The sequence below is a fragment of the Protopterus annectens genome, chromosome 8.part0 (assembly GCF_019279795.1).
Source record: "Protopterus annectens isolate FY-2018-M chromosome 8.part0, PAN1.0, whole genome shotgun sequence".
Classification (NCBI taxonomy): Eukaryota; Metazoa; Chordata; order Ceratodontiformes; family Protopteridae; genus Protopterus; species Protopterus annectens.
The window spans coordinates 262,181,550-262,203,344 of NC_056741.1; the positions used below are offsets into that span (position 1 = coordinate 262,181,550).

General features: G+C 43.6%; 1 protein-coding gene across 8 annotated transcripts in view; it reads left to right on the forward strand.

Annotated features, from left to right (window-relative positions):
* The window catches only part of GATAD2B (GATA zinc finger domain containing 2B), a 1,632,840-nt gene that overhangs the window by 1,464,440 nt on the left and 146,605 nt on the right, over positions 1-21,795 (forward strand). For all 8 annotated transcript variants that reach the window (XM_044079739.1, XM_044079738.1, XM_044079745.1 and 5 more), the window contains one exon: positions 5,071-5,181. In XM_044079739.1, coding sequence (XP_043935674.1) covers positions 5,071-5,181 — 111 coding nt within the window. The remainder of the gene's footprint in view (positions 1-5,070; positions 5,182-21,795) is intronic.

Sequence of the window (21,795 nt, forward strand, 5' to 3'; positions counted from 1 at the left end):
TTATCAGAAGGCATGCATGGTTAAAAGAGCAGGCCTTACCAGACCATGTCAAGTCCAAACTATTAGATGCTCCTATGGATAAGATCAATTTGTTTGGCTCTCCTGCACAACAGGTGCTGAAGAAGATGGAAGAGAAGGCAAAATCTGTCCAAACAGTAAAAGATTTCTTACAGGTCCAACTGCCAAGGTTTAGCAGGAATTGGCCCTCCAAGAATTGGTCCTTTCCAGACTCATCCAGAGCTCAGAGGGGCAGGAATAGGCGTTCAAGAGGCAGAAACCAATCCAGGGGTGCCTACAGGGGACGCCAGTGGCAGAGTAACAACCAGCGAAGTACAGCCACAACTACAGGACAATCACAGTGACTTGGCTCTGGCACCGCCTACCAGGGAGCAACTAGAAGCACCTTTAGGTGGGAAGCTAGCCTTATTTTCAATAAACTGGCATTACATCACAAGTGACAAGTGGATTTTACAGACAATAGACCAAGGCTACAGGTTTCACTTCCATACTCTACCAGGGAAGAGAGGAATGCCAAACCTACCTCCAAATCAAAAGGCAGAAGCTCTAAAACAAATATCCCAATTATTAAAGATGAGAGCTGTGGAAAAGGTACCATCTATGGAGCAAGGAAAGGGATTTTACTCCAGACTCTTCCTGGTACCAAGAAAAGAGAGCAAATCGAGACCTATTCTCCACCTGTCCGCTTTAAACACATTCCTCATTGTTCCAAAATTCAAAATGCTGACTCTACAGCAGCTTCTTCCCATGCTGGGCAAGGAGTCTTGGCTGGTAACTCTAGATCTCAAGGAGGCATACCTGCACGTCCCCATACGACCAAATTGCAGAAGATACCTCAGATTTCTTGCAGGATCAGAGCATTATCAATTCTCAGCATTGCCCTTTGGCTTGTCTACTGCGTCAGAGTGTTCACGAAATGCCTGGCATCAGTAATTGCTCATTGCAGGCTTCAGGGAATCCAAATCTACCCCTACCTGGACGACTGCCTGATACAAGCGGACAACAAAAACAAGCTAGCAGAAGACGTACAAAGGGTCATTTACCTGCTACAAGCCCTGGGATACACAGTCAATAAAAAACAAGTCAAGGCTGATACCATCCAAAGAATAACCTTTTTGGGTGCAGAGTTGGACACATCAAAGCAAATGGCATTCCTAACAGTAGAAAAACAGGAGCAGCTACCTCACTACTTCTTGGCATTAACAAAGCAGAACCATCTGACAGCAAGAAAAGTACTGCAAGCCTTGGGCTTCATGGCATCCTGCATAATATTGGTTCCTTATGCCAGACTGCATATGAGAAAACTACAGTGGTACCTAAGGAATTTATGGTCTCAACACAAGCACAGCTTAGAAACCCAGATTCCAATTATTCCATGCTTGAAGCAAGAATTCCTATGGTGGGCTCAGGCTTGTCAATCAAACACAGGATTGCCCTTCCACAGTACTCAAGCCAAAAACCATCACCGGACGCCTCAGACCTCGGTTGGGGGCCTACACATGCTGGACAAGTGCATACAAGGCTTATGGACTCAAGACCAGCTGCACCTACACATAAATCTAAAGGAAATGCTGGCAGTAAAACTGGCAATGCAGGCATTCAGACCATTTCTCCAACAAGGTCAATTGATAAGGACAGACAACACCACAGTTATGTGGTACATCAACAAACAGGGAGGCACACATTCGTATCCTCTTTGCGGATGGCACTGGACCTCTGGAATGTGGCCCTGAGCTACAACATTCAGTTAAAAGCAATTTTGTACCAGGAAAAGCATTCTAGCAGACATATTAAGCAGGACTACCACGGATGCCCACGAATGGATGCTGCATCCGGACATCTTCAAAACCATTACAAGAAAATGGGGCTTCCAGAAATAGACTTATTTGCATCCCCGCAATCACCAGCTAAAGAAATTCTGCACACAGGGCGTACCACCCACTTGCTTGGAAGGTGGACTCCCTATCCTTCAGTTGGAAAACCCTGACAGCATATGCATTCCCACCACACTTTGATGCACAGGGCAGCAGCCTATCCTAGGACCTGGTTATTACCAACATGGGCAACCGGCTTGATTGCTCCACACCAGAGGTCAATTCCTCGTTTGGTCAGGAATCCAAGACCATAAGCTAATCACCCTAGACATCCACACCCCCCACCCCCCATTAGGGAAACCACAGTAAAAAATTTCTCCGAAGCCAACTTCATGCTGCTTAAGACATGGATCGTGCAATTCCTAACAGAACCAAGATGCTATCCTCCAAAAAAGGGAAGCCAATCTGGTGGTCCCCTGCCATAAACAAACTCTACAACAGAAGAAAGAAACTGTTGCAAAAAAAGAGTAAAATCCCATGATTGGAGAAACTCCCTGGTCAGCTTCAGTAAGAAACTGAGATCCCTCATAAAATCCTCCAAAGCTAGTTATGAAAACAAAATCGCCACTGACTCTAAAGGCAGCCACAAAGCATTGCTGCATAGCTATGTCAAGAATCTCAGAGGCAACACTCAGATCTGCTCACAGGTTACAGCACAATGGCACTAAATTTACAGAACCAGCGGATATTGCCAGCATCCTGGCAGATAGGCTCAATGCTAACTTTACCCCTCTGTCATCCCCTAAAGGGCCCTTCTCTATACCAGAAGAATGCAAAGTTCCTGTAATCACAGCTGCACAGGTAAAAAACACACTATCCAAAGCCAAGAACACAGCATCCATGGGACCTGGCGACATCCCAGGCTGTGTTCTACATAACTACAGAACAAACTGGCACCCCACCTAAGTACCATGTTCAATCATAGCCTCACTTCAGGCTATGTGCCCACTGAATGGCGCAGGCGACAGTTATCCCACTCCACAAAGGGGGAGCCACCACAGACCCGGAAACTACCGCCCCATTAGCCTAGAGCCTGGTCTGCAAGGCTATGGGCGTATCATCATGGAACTTATAAACAATGACACTGGTAATCTCCAGACTCAGGACCTCACCCAGTTTGGGTTTGTAAAAGGCAGATCATGTCTCCTAAACCTGATAGACTTCTTTGAAGCAGTCACCAAAGCCCGTACATGAGGGTAAGGTGGTTCACACAGCCTATCTAGATCTCGCCAAGGCTTTTGACACCATTCCCCTCTGGAATTATAGATAAACTCACTAAACTATGTATAAATCCCTATGTCACAAGATGGAGTTGTAACTGGCTCACTGACAGAACCCACACTGTGAAAGTAGCAGACTCCAAATCCAGCTTCAGACCAGTGACAAGTGGAGTACCACAGGGTTCAGTCCTGGGTCCTCTCCTGTTGTTATCTACTTCTTTGAAGTACAGGCCAACACAGAAGGTCTTTGGCTAACTAAGTTCGCAGATGACTACAAGCTAGGAGCCATAATCAACACTCCAAAAGATGTGGACATCCTACAAAAGGGCCTTGCTGAGACAGATGCCTGGTGTCAAAACCATGGCCTCAAGCTCAATGCCAAAAAGTGCATTGTCATTCCTTTTGGTAAAACTCAGTACCCATGAACTACCACATAGGTGGTAGTCTACTTAACACCGAAAGTGTGATAAGAGACCTTGGGACACAGGTAGACAGTAGTCTCTCCTTTGATAATCACATTGCTACAGTAGTCAGGAAATCCTTCTATGTGGCACACCTCATCACAAAAGGTTTCTCATCCAGGAAAAAAGAGATCATTGTTCCCCTCTACTCGTCACTCATTAGACCCATTATAGAGTACAATTCCCCTTTTGGTATGTACCTCACAAGACATCTACAACAACTGGAAAGGCCACAGAAATACCTCACAAAGAGGATTACCGGCCTCAAAGAGATGCCCTATGCAGACAGTCTCAAAAACTGCAGCTTTACTCCGTTGCATATCGCCTTCTCAGAGGCGATATCTGCCTAACACACAAAGCTATGTAGAAAAACACAAGGATAAGGACCACCACGATTATGCAGCAAAAACAGTTCTTCTTTATTTAATATAAAACAGGAGAGATGAGCGCTTTCACGTACAAGGCTGTACGCTTCTTCAAAGCTATGTCAAACATAGAGCATTTAGACATGCTCCACTTAAAGAAATCCCAATCCCTACGAGCTACACGCTCTAGGGACCTAAACCTCGTCACCACAATAAACAGAACATGCTGGAGGGATAGATTCCTGTCCCAGAGACTTCCCATATTCTGGAACAAATTACCTATCTATATCAAATAAAGCTCTTCATTAGCACTGTTCAAGAAAAATCTTGATGATTGGATGGGAGATAGGAAATTCACCCCGGGGATCACTTCTGTGGCTCTGCTCGGTAGTAGCACAGGAAAATAATTTTCTTGGGTGGCGAAAGCCAGGGTACCTTTTGCTAGGCTTATATAGGCCCTAGGGCCAATAGCCTGGTACCTACCTATGAACCTATAAATACCCCAAACCAAAAATGTCATTTTTTTTACATTTAAAAAAAACTTACCCACTCACTGGAGGATTTGCGTGTAGCTATTCTTGTGAAAATGATTTGAATGGTAGAATCTGCAGGTAAAGCATGAATATTATTGTTCAGAAAATATTGGCTGAGAAAAAATAAACCGTATCTAATGAGGAGGTTTGCCCACCCATGGTCTTTTGTTAACTGATCCTACAGATTAGATGCCAAGTTTATTTTCTCCACATGAAGTTGGATTGAACTCATGATGTTAAAATGGAAATGAAGGCAGCTTTGGGAAATAAAGCATGTAATGTATAATCTGTGATTTGCACAACTTCTGATGGTGGATAGCAAAAAATAAGAAAAAGGGACTGGTTATTAATTACAACTATGGAAAGATTTATTGTAAAGCAAGGAGACGAAAGAATTGATTGTGGAGATGAATGTTAGACCAGTTCTCTTTAATTTGTATAAATAAAACAAAAGGTCCTATTTAAACACTTCTTTCTAGAACGTACTTCTTATTGAAGGTAATTGATATTTCCATTTATCGCCGACTGTGTAAGTGAAAATGTTTTGTCGTTATTTTGAAATAAAGCTGGAGCAGTGATCTAATTCTTTAACCTTTTAGGAAATTGAGCAGCGACTGCAGCAGCAGGCAGCCTTATCCCCAACTACAGTTCCAGCCGTTCCTAACATCAGCAAACAGGAGAGCATGCTAAGGCATCATGCCCTTCGACAGGTAAGGTCTTTTTTTTTTTGAGAGGATGGTATCCCATTACTGTCCCCATTACATAGCTCGTCAGGGGTTCTTGGTGGTATAATTGTCTTGAATAAGTGCCATTCTTGAGTTGTATTTGTTTATTTTTTTCTCTTTTCCCTGACCTTACCAACTTGAATTGCTTCACTTTTTTTCTAGTTTACAGCTTTCAGTCTTTCTGATCTCTCTAATTGTCTTAATACTCCCTAAAATTTTTATTTTGTTTTGGGATATTTTTTGTGGCTGGGACCACACCTGTAAAAGTCAAGTTTTCAGGTGTCAGAGTCATTTAAAAACCTTGGTAGTACTCAAAGGGAAGCATGTGAACAAAACTTATATTGATGATTTTTTTAATAACATTTGCAACTGTTTTCCTTGGAGCATTTTCCTGTTAATTAGACTCTGCTGAAGTACCTCCAGTGTACTTTCTTGTTGCATTTTAAAGTACTTCAGAGGTTGGATGTGTAACATAGAGTGATAAAGCTATGACTGCAACTTAGATGATGTGTTCATTTATTGGTGCTGCACTAGAAGAGTCAGCATGGGGGATATGGGAGTGAGGTGGCTAATACTGGCTGCCCCCTCTCAGGGTAGGAAGGCTTCATCCATTAAGGGATAACCATGACTGTGAAACCACAGCTTGTTTAAGCAACGTGTTGTGCTGCAGTCAGAAACAGAATGCTTGGAAGCACATATGTCCAAACGCCAATGCAGACGCCAATGTCACAGCTATGGTAAGACGAAGGTTAGGGATCTTGATACCAAAAACTGCTCAGTCCCCTCCATGGGTGACAGCACTCCTTTGATGCTCTCCTTTCATCTCATAAGGGATTGAATGGATCAGTAAGGAGACCAGTGGTAAGCAGCATGGTCAAAAACATAGCTCAGAGGCTCCTGCCTCCCCGAACAAAATTATTTTAGTTTGCTGTTGAGGTTGTTTTTTCCAATCTCCATAGTTGCCATCAGCATGTGTTTAGAATCTTAAGTTGTCAGAGGGTCCTCACTGGAGAATCCTGAGCATCTACTGAAGTCCTGTCTTGCTCAGGGGAGAGATGGTTTAGATGCTGACATTACTTGAACTTTGGTAGAGTTCAGAGGTAAGGCAGAGTAAGACTACTATGGAATTGGGATACGTGTCATCATCATTTCATCTGAAGTCTTTGTATGTTGATGTTCTGTTTGTTAAAAAGGCAGACCCTTCCACTAACAAAACTTTATGTAAACCCATTAGGCCAATATGTTGGTGAGCAGTAGCTCTTATTTTGCACATCTGCACTGCATTAATCCTCCCGAAAATGGGTAATTCCATTTGGAAAGAGTGAAGAAAGTCATCTGTGGCTATGAGCAAATGTACTTAAACTAATGTGTTCAGATGCTTCAAAAAAGGTACAGGTTACTTAAACTAATGTGTTCAGATGCTGAAAAAAGGTACAGGTTACTTAAACTAATGTGTTCAGATGCTGAAAAAAGGTACAGGTTACTTAAACTAATGTGTTCAGATGCTGAAAAAAGGTACAGGTTACTTAAACTAATGTGTTCAGATGCTGAAAAAAGGTACAGGTTACTTAAACTAATGTGTTCAGATGCTGAAAAAGGTACAGGTTACTTAAACTAATGTGTTCAGATGCTGCAAAAGGTACAGGTTACTTAAACTAATGTGTTCAGATGCTGAAAAAAGGTACAGGTTACTTAAACTAATGTGTTCAGATGCTGAAAAAGGTACAGGTTACTTAAACTAATGTGTTCAGATGCTGAAAAAAGGTACAGGTTACTTAAACTAATGTGTTCAGATGCTGAAAAAAGGTACAGGTTACTTAAACTAATGTGTTCAGATGCTGAAAAAGGTACAGGTTACATAAACTAATGTGTTCAGATGCTGACAAAAGGTACAGGTTACTTAAACTAATGTGTTCAGATGCTGACAAAAGGTACAGGTTACTTAAACTAATGTGTTCAGATGCTGAAAAAAGGTACAGGTTACTTAAACTAATTTGTTCAGATGCTGAAAAAAAGGTACAGGTTACTTAAACTAATGTGTTCAGATGCTGAAAAAAAGGTGCAGGTTACTTAAACTAATGTGTTCAGATGCTGAAAAAGGTACAGGTTACTTAAACTAATGTGTTCAGATGCTGAAAAAAGGTACAGGTTACTTAAACTAATGTGTTCAGATGCTGAAAAAAAGGTACAGGTTACTTAAACTAATGTGTTCAGATGCTGAAAAAAGGTACAGGTTACTTAAACTAATGTGTTCAGATGCTGAAAAAAGGTACAGGTTACTTAAACTAATGTGTTCAGATGCTGAAAAAGGTACAGGTTACTTAAACTAATGTGTTCAGATGCTGAAAAAAGGTACAGGTTACATAAACTAATGTGTTCAGATGCTGAAAAAAGGTACAGGTTACTTAAACTAATGTGTTCAGATGCTGACAAAAGGTACAGGTTACTTAAACTAATGTGTTCAGATGCTGAAAAAAGGTACAGGTTACTTAAACTAATGTGTTCAGATGCTTAAAAAGGTACAGGTTACTTAAACTAATGTGTTCAGATGCTGAAAAAAGGTACAGGTTACTTAAACTAATGTGTTCAGATGCTGAAAAAAGGTACAGGTTACTTAAACTAATGTGTTCAGATGCTGCAAAAGGTACAGGTTACTTAAACTAATGTGTTCAGATGCTGAAAAAAGGTACAGGTTACTTAAACTAATGTGTTCAGATGCTGAAAAAAGGTACAGGTTACTTAAACTAATGTGTTCAGATGCTGAAAAAAGGTACAGGTTACTTAAACTAATGTGTTCAGATGCTGAAAAAGGTACAGGTTACTTAAACTAATGTGTTCAGAAGCTGGAAAAAGGTACAGGTTACTTAAACTAATGTGTTCAGATGCTGAAAAAGGGTACAGGTTACTTAAACTAATGTGTTCAGATGCTGAAAAAAGGTACAGGTTACTTAAACTAATGTGTTCAGATGCTGAAAAAAGGTACAGGTTACTTAAACTAATGTGTTCAGATGCTGAAAAAAGGTACAGGTTACTTAAACTAATGTGTTCAGATGCTGCAAAAGGTACAGGTCTGTGATTAGGATGAAGCTGTGATGAAAGGCCAGCTACAGAAGTAACACAAGTTAGTCACGTAATTTAGATTATGAAGAAGATGTTATTCGAGATTCCCAAGTGCAAGACTTAATGTAGCAAAAGTATGTATGATATAGGCCACCATATTCTAGTAGTAGGTCACAGCTTGACATCCTTTTTCCCTGTTCATATCCTTTTGGGCTATTTCACCATCATTGATGGTGACATTACTGGAGATAGTTTGTCCCTCAGTTTTCCTGCAGTGCTTGGACATCCATGGATTTATCTTTTCCATCTTTTTGCTTTGAAAGTGTGAATTTTCATCAAATGTCTTAATTTGTCCTTGTGTTAACGTATCCTACTCTGGTTCCTTCAAGTAACTATTGGCCCTTTGAGAAGCTGATCTGTCCAATGGGAAGTTGCTCACGCCAGTGGGTAGTCTGCACTTTGCTTAGTTGTTTTCGAGGCCTAAGTCTTGCTCAGAGGAGTATGTTCATTGCATGTCATTTAAATGTGATATGTGGCTGTATAAAGGAGAAGATGCAGAATATTAGATAATTATTTAGTAACCAAGACACTCACTAGAACATAGGTAAATTTTGACAGGAATTTGATTCTAAAGGACTTTTTTTTAAACCGCTTAGGCCACTGAGATAAGGGAGCAAAGCTTTGAATACAGCCCAAGCGAGCAGAGTTTGACAGCTGCTCAAGCACCTAATGATTCAATCTGGAAGGATGGAGCAGTTCCCATCTGGGGGGGGGTTCTCTAAGTCCTGCCTGGCTTGTGCTTCTGCTCTGAGGGAAAGGGCTTTGCTTAGAACCTGTCATGGTGAGGGAATCTGGTACCAGAAAGGCATGTACATGGCTGTCCAAACTGGTGACATTAGCCCATGTTGGCACATGTAGAGGAATACTCATTTAAGGGGATTGGGTTACACCATAAAATAGAAGATGCTGCCACTGATAGGTTGCTGTTGGAAGCAAAAAGCACTGTCATGATTGGCTCGATGACATCTCCCTGGCAGTGTAATACCTTATTGAGGGGAAGGCTTGATGGGTGGCAGGCATGAGGGTAGAAATAATATTTAAAAAATCATCCTCTTAAGTTACAGTGACCAGTAAAATTAATCTTGAGTGTATAGACCGAAAGAGTTTATCTGCTACCTAATGTTGCATTTGCTGAACAACTTGTACTTTGGCACTTTTTCAGTGCAATAAATTAAAACTTGCAGTCTACCCTGCCTTTCCACAGATGCCTAAGTAAAACATTATTATTCTCAATTTACATGATGTCCAATATCATTAAGTTCTAGACCTGGTATTGGTGACTCTTCCACTGGGACTGTTATTGGGGTAACCTTTCCTCTCTGGCTCTGTTTATCTGACACTCCTATGGTTGTGACAAATGCAATTTTAGTGCACAATGTGATGTCATGCACTTACCTAAGGCAGTGTGCTTGGTCTTTGAACCCCCCCCCCCCCATACACCATTTTTTGTTTGTGGCTTTAATTGATTAAATATTGAGCCTGTTTTTCATCTTGGAAAAGTTGTCACTTTCATTTCCTAAGACAGTTAAGCCATTGAGGTGTTCATATGGCCACTATATCATATGCTAAAACCCATGCTTTTGTCTTGCCTCACTTCTCAAAAAATAGTAGTGTTTGAAAGCACCCCTTGTTGGGATTGATAGAAAGGTCATCATTCAAGACCTACCAGATACCATCAGCAAGTGAAAGGGGGTACAGTTATCAGTCAAGTTTTTTTTGGAAGAAAGTTTATTCCCAAGACATCCTCACCATCCTTTTGTGTCACGCTGTCTTTGACTTGCAAGATTTTATGTTTGCCCCATCATCATCTTATGTAGATGATGAGGGTTCCTTGTGAGGTATACCATCAGCAGCCATCTTGGGGATTCATCAGGGATCTCTGCACTGCTCATCCCCCAAGATGAATGCCTTGAGCGTGCTTAACAGCCAGCCTGCTTCTGACCAGTATTCCTTGAAATCCTGTGACAGGAGCGTGGACGTAACACTCAGGACCGAAGACTCTATATCACTCCTTAGGTCCAGCAAGGTGCAGTAGCCTAAGTTAAAATGTCCCACTGGGTCCTCTCTTGCCAGGATTCATGAGTCAAAACTTTCTACATTGGTGATGCAGAATACCTCCTTAGAAAACATTGCTTGATCCTAATACCAGGCCCCGTGTGCAGGCTTCTCTCATCTCCCTATCATTTTTCATCGACATATTCAAATACTGATGAGGTGTCACCTGCCACGTATAGCATTTCCATCACACACCTATTCCCGCACACACTTCAGTGTATGAACACACCCTGATTAAAGCTGAGGAGAAGAAAGTTCTCCCTGCTCCTTTCTGTCCTGGGAGGACTCCACTGACCCAGAAGTCAACACCTTTGAGAAGGATTAGGACAGTAAGACCTGTCCTTTACAGCATCCTACTTCTTTCTGTAGTTCTTTCCCTACAAAGTTGTCCTGAATGGGAGTTTCTAGAAGAAGGATGAGGAAGAGCTCTGAGTCATCACCACTATGGAGCCTTGTATTTGGGATGCCATATATTCAACCTGGAAAAGTACCCTTGTATTCCTCTGTACATTCCCATGGACAGTGATTGTCTGCAAGCCCAGAGATGAATGGAATGCAAGCCTCTCCCAGCATCCTAGAGCAGAGTCTTACTTGATTTGTTTGGTGCAACATAAGTGCCTGTAACCACAGCATCTTACCAGCTTTTCACCTTTAAAGAAGTCTAAGGGACAAGATAGGTGAGAGGGCATTTTTCTCTGTCACATTCGGATGGAGATCCCTCAACTGCCTGTCCCACTTATCCAGAATCCACTCTTTCGTAGTGGAGCATATGCTGGAAGAGTCTGGGGTCATGGAGATGCTGATTAAGGCATTGTCCTTGGATTCCACAATGGGCTGTGTCATTTGCTGCTATGCTGTGCTGATGCTTTTGTGAGCACAGTGTGTTCAAGCTTATAGTATATTATGAATTAGGTTCTTCCTCCTCAAAGAAGTGCTCATGTAGGCTATCCTGGATATCTTCTTTCAGCCAGATCTGCCAAGCCTAAGACTTCTAGAAGAAGTAAGCATGTACTCTGTATGAGCCTCTTTACACCGTCCATGGGTCCCTTTGTCTTCTTTCAAGTCATGCCATCTCCCAGGGAAGTAGCTGTCCTGCAAACGAAGGAGGGCCACCAAACATTAGACAGTCTTTTCCCCTATTTGTGTAGGCCAAGTTACCTTATCTGAAGACTGCATTAGCCTAGCAACAGAAATCCGCATTACAGTCTGGTTTTGTCCGTGGGATGCATTTCTCTCATTTTATCCCTGCTGGGAGAGCCTTCATTTAAGGTAGTTTGGTTCTTGATGGGGTCAGAAGTGATGCTCTTAGGTCTCCCCCCACCCTAAAGGGGTGCGTCTAAAGGCAAATTTTACCTACAGAGCTCTTGTCACAGACTCAAATAGTACTCTTTAAAGGGGATATAGAGGCTGTCTGTTTTTCACAGCCAAGTTAAGAGTTCTCTGTACCTCTTCTTGTTCTGAAAGAGACTAAATGCTTTTGTTTTGTCATAGCCCTCAGTGTCATCAGTGAGTACATCTCGTACATAAAGTTCCATATGGTGAGTTTCCATGTGGTCAGGCCTCCTCTGCTTTTAGGATGTGATGTCACTGGATATGATGGATACCTTCTGGCATAGCAGTGTGTGGGGTCTGCGTAGGGCTGTATTTCAGTTCGCTCTAGTTGAGTATCACTTTCAGTACAGAGTGCTGCTGTTTGGTCTGTCTTGCAGTCGTACTGTTTACAAAAGCTGTAGCTATTGTGGTAAAGTTCTTACAGGAAATGGATCACTGTGTCTTCTTTCTATATGACTAGGTTCTGGTAGCCTTCTTTTAACTCTGTGGTAGCATCCCTGGGTTGGGTGCTTCCATGTTTGCAGGCCTGGTTTCAGTGGGGGAAGGGATCTCTGTAAACTGAGAGCCATCCTGCTTAATCCCATCCAGAAGATTGCCTTTATTAGCCCAACGTCTGACACATGCCATTGTCATTTGCTTCAACCTGTGGAGAGAATATCAGAGGTCAAGTCTTTGTCAGCCTGGATGTTCATCGTGTTTCACTGTTGCAGTCATTACTCTTGGGTTATCCTGTTGGCAGGCTACCCTCAGTCAGCCAGGATTCCAAAATCTAGGTCCGGCGTCGGTTGCTGTCACCTCTTCCCTGATGTCAATGCACCAGGGGTATAAAAGATGCAGCCAACACCATTTTCTTCAGTCTTTCTTGCCGCGCGGTGCTCGAAACAAAAGCAGTTCGCAAGTGTCGGTCGGCCGACTCCTGAGATTTTCAAATCCGAATTTCAGAACCGAAGTCTTCATTAAAGCTAAGTACCCCATTGGGGAAACTTTTTTCTTGCTCCAGACCGATGTCAGAAAAAGTTAACAATTGTATTTCTTGTGGGAAGCAAATACCTCATAAGGATTTTCACTCTTACTGTATTCCTTGCCTAGGCCCTGATCACAATGTTGCTAGCTGTCGGTTTTGTGCTAGATTTAACCAACTCACTATTTAGCGTTGGTTCGATTTTGCATTCCTTTACTTTGGCCGGAGATTTAATTATATAATGCCGTCGGACCAGCCGACAACCGGAGTTTACAAAAAATGCAAGGAGAAGGATAAGGATAGGCATCCAAGGTCCAAAACCGACAAAGAGGCCTCTGCTAGGCCAGTCGCTGGTTTGCCGGTTCTCAGTGAGGTGCTTTCGCAGCCCCTGGTGCCCGCTACCTCAGAGCCACAGGCCGCTTGCGACTCCCACATGGAGCCGACTGGGCCTCTGGATACTCAAGGTATTGGACACTCGGAAATGATTCCCTCAGATGGGTCCAGAGCCGCTGAGCAGGCATCGGCTTCTGAATGTGTCTTCAGACCTACACAACTATATATTAAGCCATCTTCAGCTTCAAAGACTAAAGCAGCTCTAAAGACAAAGAGACAAGTACAGCATTCTCCTACTCAAACTTCCATGCCTAAAAAACAGATGCTCAAAATGGCCGAAGACCTAATTACTTTGATCAGGGGCTCCCATCCCCCTCCTGATAAGAGGCCTAGGCGAGAGAGTATGATTCTTCTGATCAGATTTCTATTTCCTCTGATTCCTCTTCTGAACAGGATTACTCCATGCTTCCCTATGAAGATTCTGATGCTGAAGAATCCATTCCTTCAGCCTCTCCTGAGGATTATTCTTTTGGGGAAACCCTGCATACCATGAGGGAGCATTTCTACTGGGAGAGCCAAGATTATTCTGAATCTAAGAAAAGGCTCAGAGACTTTCTGCTACTTCCTCAGCACCGACCCCTTGCTATTCCTCCTGATGTTCATCGTGCATACAGCTGCAGTCATAACAGATGGATTTTCCTGCCGTCAGGCGGGTCCTCGGTCAGCCGAATTGCAAAGTCTAGGTCCGGTGTCGGTTGTCGACGCTTCTTCCCTGACGTCAGTGCGACAGGGGTATAAAAGAACCAGCCGATGACATTTTCTTCAGTCTTTCTTGCCGCACGGTGCCCGAAGCAGAAGCAGTTCGCAAGTGCCGGTCGGCCAGCTCCTGAAATTATGAAAATTTTGCAACCGAAGTCTTCTTGAAAGCTAAGTACCCCATTGGGGAAACTTTTCTTGCCTCAGACCGATGTCAGACAAAGTTAATAATTGTATTTCATGTGGGAAGCAAATACCGCATAAGGATTTCCATTCCCACCATATTCTTTGTTTAGGCCCAGACCACGACATCTCGGTCTGTCGCTTTTGTGCTACATTCAACAAACGCACCATTAAGCGTCGGGCGGAGTTCGCCCAGCATTATTTTGGCAAAAAATTTAACTATATTATGTCGTCAGATACTCCGACTCCAGTTTTGTCTAAAAAACGCAAAGATAAGGACCGACACACAAGGTCCGCGGCCCCTACCGACACCACGCCAAGGCCGGTTACACGTGGTTCGGTTCTCAGCGAGGCACTTACGCAGCCCCTGACTACCGACGACACTTCACTGGTGGTGTCTCCTGTGCCCGAGGTCGCAGGCTCCTCGGCCCAAAACCTGACTACAGATACCGAAGCCACTCTTGGCGGTGAATCTCAAAATGTGGACAGGTCTACCTCCTCTCAAGGTGTCTTCAGACCTTCCTCTTCTTTTTCCATCAAGGCTTTCACTAAGTCTAAAGCAGCCATGCATTCTAAGAGACAAGCTACACAGGGCCCATCTCCAGGCCCCATGCCTAAAAAACAGATGCTTAAAATGGCTGAGGATTTAATTACTCTTATCAGGGTTCTCAACCCCGGACAGAAGGCCCAGAGTGGAGGAAGAATCCCCTCCTCTGATCAGGGCTCCATTATATCAGAGCACTCTGATGAACAGGAACATTCTTACTCCCCTTTTGAAGACTCTGATGCAGAGGAGTCCATTCCTCTGTATCCCCAGAGGATTACTCATTTGGGGAAACTTTGCATACCTTAAGGGAACACTTCCACTGGGAAGGCCAAGATTATTCAGATTCCAAGAAAAGGCTTAAGGAATTTCTCTTGCTACCTCAGCACAGGCCTCTGGCTATACCTCCTGTCTTGGACATACTAGATGATGTGTACTCGGAGGCCTGCCTTAACCCGGATTCTCTACCTCCAGCTCCAGTCAAGCCTGACAGGTACTACAGGGTTCCTGACTCACACCAATTTCTATAGAAAAGCCATGCTGCTGACCCAGATACTATCTCACAGGGCCCCAAGGGAATTAAGGCCTCCACTGCTAAAAATCCATTACCTTCCGAGAGAGATTCCAGATCCTTAGAAAGGTGGGGAAAAAAGGTATATACCTCGGCCACCTTAACCATGAGGGCATTAAACTGTCAGTTCCATATGCTAAAGTACCAACAGTTTTTGTTATCACAATTGAGAAGTAAAATGTCACAACCTGAACAACCAGACTTGAAGGAGTTGCAGGATTTGATGCATAGTGCAGAACAAGTGGGTAAGCATACCTTACAATCTGGTTTTGATGCTCTAGAGGCCTCATGTAGAGCTGCTGTTACAGGATCAGTCATACATAGACATGCCTGGCTCAAGGAACAAACCTTACCAGATCATGTCAAAACTAAATTACTAGATGCCCCTCTACAAAAGGATGTATTATTTGGTGCTAATGCTGAGGAGGTATTAAGGAAAATGGAGGAAAAGGCTAAATCAATGCAAACAGTGAAAGATTTTCTACAGGTACAACCCCCACGTTTCAGTAGAAATTGGCCTTCCAAAAATTGGTCCTTTCCAGCCACGGACAGACCCCAAAGAGGTAGATACAGGCCCCGAGGGCAGAGGGCAATTCCAAGGATCGTTTAGAGGCAGACAATGGCAAGCTCCTACACAAAGATGTGGTGAGGATAACTCGCAACCATTTAGAAAGCAAGCCCAATGACTTTCCCCTTTGCATGCCAAGCAAGACTCAAATGGCAGCACCCTTAGGCGGAAAACTGACATTATTTTCAAAAAATTGGCATATTGTCACAAAAGACAAATGGATCCTGGACATTATAAACAGAGGCTACAGATTCCATTTTCACACCCTTCCAAAAATGAGAGGCATGCCAAACCTGCCACACAATCAAAGGGTAGAGGCACAAAGACAAATTTCAGATCTCATAGACATGAAAGCTATTCAAGAGGTACCTACGCACGAACAAGGTCAAGGTTTTATTCCAGACTATTCCTGGTACCAAGGAAGGGAAAAGATTGGAGACCTATTTTGGACCTATCCATCCTAAACACATTTCTACTTGTACCAAAATTCAAGATGCTCACTCTACAGCAGCTTCTTCCCATGCTGGGCAAGGAGTCTTGGCCGGTAACATTGGACCTCAAGGAGGCATACCTGCATGTCCCAATCAGACAAAATTGCAGAAGATACCTCAGATTTCTTGCAGGTTCAACCCATTATCAATTCTCTGCATTGCCCTTTGGCTTATCTACGGCGCCCAGAGTATTCACGAAATGCCTGGCATCAGTAATTGCCTACTGCAGACTTCAAGGGGTACAAATGTACCCCTATTTGGACGACTGCCTGATCCAAGCGGACAGCAAGCACATTCTTCTGAAACATCTGGCTTATGTAATAATGTTGTTGAATTCTCTGGGATACACAGTCAACAAAAAGAAATCAAGTTTGATACCCTCTCGGAAAATAATTTTCCTGGGTGCCAACTTGGACAGAAACACCCAGATGGCCTACCTCACGCCAGAGAAGCAGGGGCAACTAACTCAATACTTCAGAACACTAGCAAATTGCACCAGGCTGACTGCAAGGAAAATCCTGCAGTCTCTGGAATTCATGGAATCTTGCATCTTACTAATCCCATGTGCAAAGCTGCATATGAGGAAACTTCAATGGTACCTGAAAATCCTATGGTCTCAACACAGCCACAGTTTGGAAACAATAATACCACTAATTCCATGTCTTCAAAAGGAATTTCTGTGGTGGGCTCAAGCATGCCAAACAAACACAGGTCTCCCATTCAGCAAGCCTCAAGCAAATCAAGTCATCACAACAGACGCCTCGGACTATGCCTGGGGGGCGCACATGACAGATCGGTGTATTCAGGGCAAATGGTCCCAAAAAGAAAAGCACCTTCACATCAATCAAAAGGAAATGCTAGCAGTAATAAATGCTATTATAGCTTTCAAAGACCTTCTGCAACCAGGTCAACTATTGACTATTGTGGTACATAAACAAACAGGGAGGAACCCATTCATACCCCTATGCAGACTGGCCATGTCACTTTGGAACATGGCCCTGGACTTACAAATTGAACTACAAGCACAGTACTTGCTAGGCAAAGAAAACACGCTGGCAGACAACCTAAGCAGAAATATGACAGATCCACACGAATGGAAGTTGCATCCTCAAGTTTTTACAGAGATAATTCAAGCACGGGGAAGGCCAGACATAGATCTCTTTGCCTCCCACAAAAATCAGCAATTGACAAAATTCTGCTCAAGGATTTTTCATACAAAGGCCTGGAGAGTGGACGCTCTCTCCTTCAGTTGGACAGCAATGACAGTTTATGCCTTCCCACCTCTTCCTCTGCTGCCCAAAGTTCTATTAAAAACCAGAGCAGACAGACCAAAGATAATTCTCATTGCTCCAGACTGGCCAAGACAACACTGGTACCCACTCCTGAGGAGCCTGACGCATTCCCCACCATGGACCCTGCCTCTAATGCCTCTTCTGACTCAGCACAGCTTCAAAACTCTTCACAGTCAGCTAAAAACACTCAATCTAGCTGCATGGAAGAGTCCTTAGCATCACAACAGACCCTACTCTCCAAGGAGGTGCAGGATGTCATTTTGGAGGCCAGAAGGCTGTCTACTAGAAAAGCTTACTCCACAAAATGGAAACGGTTTTGTGTCTGGAATGAGAAAAAGGGCCAGGATCTTGGAAAACTGAATTTACCTCAAATATTACAGTATCTAGCTGAGCTGCTAAGCAGTGGACTTTCATTCTCCTCCATCAAAATCCATGCCTCAGCCATTTCTGCAGAATACAACACTGATCCACCTTTATTCTCTCACCCCCTCTTAAGACAGTTCCTCAGAGGGGCTAAGAAGCTAAAACTCCCAAGGAAACAACCAATACCTGCTTGGGATCTCAATTTCATTCTAGAAATGCTGACCTTGCCTCCTTTTGAGCCAGCTGCCTCATCAGATTTGCAATATTTGTCCTGGTAAACAGCTTTCCTTCTGGCTATTACCTCAGCTCGTAGGGTATCGGAACTACAAGCTCTCATGGCTGTGCAGCCTTTTATCATCTTCCATCAGGACAGAGTTTTCTTACGAACCAACCCGTCCTTTATGCCAAAAGTGGTATCCAGGGTAGCTTTGAATAAGGCTATACACTTACCTACCTTTTATCCTAATCCTCAAAACAAAGGGGAGAGATTACTACATTCCTTGGACATCCACAGACAACTGCGTTATTATTTGGACAGAACAAAGCCTTTCAGAAAATCAGAACAGCTCTTTGTGTCCTATGCTATAGGAGCTCAAGGAAAGCCAATTTCCAAACAGGCAATCTCAAAATGGATAGCCCACTGCATACACTTTTGCTATTCTTTTCATGGCAAAACTGTACCTACAGGCATCAGATCTCACTCCACAAGGGCCATGGCTACCTCTGCAGCTTTTCTCAGAGGAGTTCCTACCAAAGATATTTTGGAAGCAGCCACTTGGAGTTCTGTGCATACCTTCTCCAAGCACTACCACCTTCCATTATACTCCAAATCTAGGCGGGCTTTGCCACTGCAGTCTTGCAGGGCATTCTGGCTCCTCCTAGTTCCACCTAGTGCCTACCACCCCTTTCTTAGCTTTGGGATTCTACCCATCTGTTATGACTGCAGCTGTATGCACGATGAACATAGTACAGTTTTGTACCTACCATAAATGTAGATGTTTGAGTGCTAATACAGCTGCAGTCAAATTCCCTCCTTCCACTCTTGGGACAGGCCTATTGGCTAACACCTCCTCATGCAACTTGATTGGGGTATTCATTCTTGATGTATTTGCTTGCACTACTGTATTTTGATTATATGGCATTGCTTTATTACACAAATTTATGTACTGCCTTCCTTCTGGGGGCACCTGAAATCTGGGGCAAGAAAAACTGAAGAAAATGGCGTTGGCTGGTTCTTTTATACCCCTGTCGCACTGACGTCAGGGAAGAAGCGACAACCCGGCCGGACCTAGACTTTGGAATTCGGCCGACCGAGGACCCGCCTGACGGCAGGAGAATCCATCTGTCATGACTGCAGCTGTATTAGCACTCGAACATCTACATTTATGGTAGGTACAAAACTGTACTTTCTAGACATTGTAGATGATGTATTTTCAGAGTCCAGCCTGTCCCCTGACTCTTTATCCCCTGCACCTGCTAAGCCAGACAGATACTACAGGATCCCGGATTCACATAAATTCCTATATAAAAACCTCGCTGCTGGCCCAGAAACTATATCTCAGGGTCCCAAAGGGGTTAAAGCTTCCACTGCAAAAACCCTGTCCCGTCTGATAGGGATTCTAGGGCTCTAGACAGGTGGGGGGAAAAAGTCTACACTTCTGCTGCCCTGGCTGTAAGAGCTTTAAATTATCAGTTTCATATGCTTAAATATCAGCAGTATTTAATGTCACTGCTTAAACAGAAATTGGTGACAAATACTGAATGCTCAGAGAACAAGAAATTGCAGGATTTAGTTCATGCAGCTGAACAAGTGGGAAAGCATACTTTGCAATGTGGTTATGATTCACTGGAGGCCTCTTGCAGGGCCGCTGTTACAGGTTCTGTTATTAGAAGGCATGCTTGGTTAAAGGAACAGAATCTGCCTGATCATGTTAAAGCAAAATTATTAGATGCACCATTACAGCATGATACTTTGTTTGGTACTAAGGCAGAAGAGGTGTTGAAAAAAATGGAGGATAAAGCAAAATCCATGCAGACAGTCAAGGATTTCTTACAGGTACAACCACCCAGGTTTAGCAGGAACTGGCCTTCTAAAAATTGGTCCTTTCCAGTGTCAGACAGACCACAAAGAGGCAGATACAGGCATCCCAGAGGCAGATCTCAGCCCCAAGGCTCATACAGGCCTAAACAATGGGGTGCTCCTACCTCCAAAAGCGGAGAAGACAAATCACAGCCTTACAGAAAACAGTCCCAATGACTTTCCTCTACCAGACCCAAGCACTTTTCTTTTGGTAGCCCCCTTAGGGGGAAAACTAGCACTTTTTTCATCAAATTGGCAAATGGTTACTCAAGACAAATGGGTCCTAAACATAGTGCCCCAAGGCTGCAGGTTCCATTTTCACACTCTGCCAAGATCAAAAGGTATTATGCCAGACCTGCCACACAATCAATGGGCAGAGGCACAAAAACAAATTACAGCCCTCATGGACATGAGGACCATTCAGCAAGTACCACAACAAGAGCAGGGGCAAGGATTTTACTCCAGACTTTTCCTAGTACCCAGAAAGGACAAAACGTGGAGACCAATACTGGACCTGTCTATACTTAATACGTTTCTGGAAGTTCCAAAATTCAAGATGTTGACTCTACAGCAGCTACTGCCCATGCTGGGCAAGAAGGCTTGGCTCGTAACTTTGGACCTAAAAGAGGCATACCTGCATGTCCCAATCAGACAATCTTGCAGAAGATACCTCAGATTCATAGCTGGCTCAATGCATTACCAATTCTCTGCACTGCCCTTTGGCTTATGTACTGCACCCAGGGTCTTCAGAAAATGCCTGGCTCCAGTAATTGCATTTTACAGACAAAAAGGAATTCAAATATATCCCTACTTGGACTACCACCATATTCAAGAAGAGAACAAAGACACTCTTCTAAAGCATCTGGTGTTTCTAAAAAGATTACTAATTGGCCTAGGGTACACAGTAAACAAAAAGAAATCAAAACTAGTGCCCTCTCAAGAGATAATATTCCTGGGTGCAAGCTTAAATACAACTGCCCAGATGGCTTATCTCACGCCAGACAAACAAAAGCAACTGACTACTTACTTCAAGAAATTGGCAACAAAAACCCACTTATCTGCAAGGAAAATCCTGCAGGCCTTGGGTTTCATGGCATCCTGCATTCTACTAATTCCATATGCCAGACTGCATATGAGGAAACTACAATGGTATCTAAAAGGTGTTTGGACTCAGCATTGCCACAGCCTGGAGACAGTAATTGCACTCATTCCCTGCCTGCAACAGGAGTTTCGATGGTGGGCAGAAGCCTGTCACCACAACAAGGATCTGCCATTCAGTTTACCCGCAGCCAGACAGACACTGACAACAGATGCATCAGATTATGCCTGGCGGGCCCATATGGCAGGAAAATGTATTCAGGGCACATGGCCTGCACACCAGATGCATCTTCACATCAATCAAAAAGAGATGCTAGCTGTTCAAAATGCCCTGACAGCTTTCAAGGACCTACTTCATCCAGGACAGTTACTGATAAAGACAGACAACACTATGGTCTTGTGGTACATAAACAAGCAGGGAGGTGCACACTCCTACCCCCTCTGCAGACAAGCAGTGACCTTATGGGACACAGCATTGGCTTTTCAAGTTCACCTGCAAGCACAATTCCTGCCAGGAAAAACAAATACTCTGGCAGACGAACTAAGCAGAAACCTCATGGATCCCCACGAATGGAAACTGGATCCACAAGTCTTCAGCATGATAATAAGGAAATGGGGATGCCCAGACATAGATCTGTTTGCCTCCCCTCACAACTGCCAGTTGCAGAGATTTTGCACAAGGATTTATCACAAGCAAGCATGGAAAGTGGACGCCCTATCCTTCAGCTGGAAAAATCTAACAGCATATGCCTTTCCTCCACTGCCACTCCTTCCCAGGGTACTCCTAAAGATCAGACAATAGAAGCCAAAAATGGTACTGATTTCACCAGACTGGCCACGCCAGCACTGGTA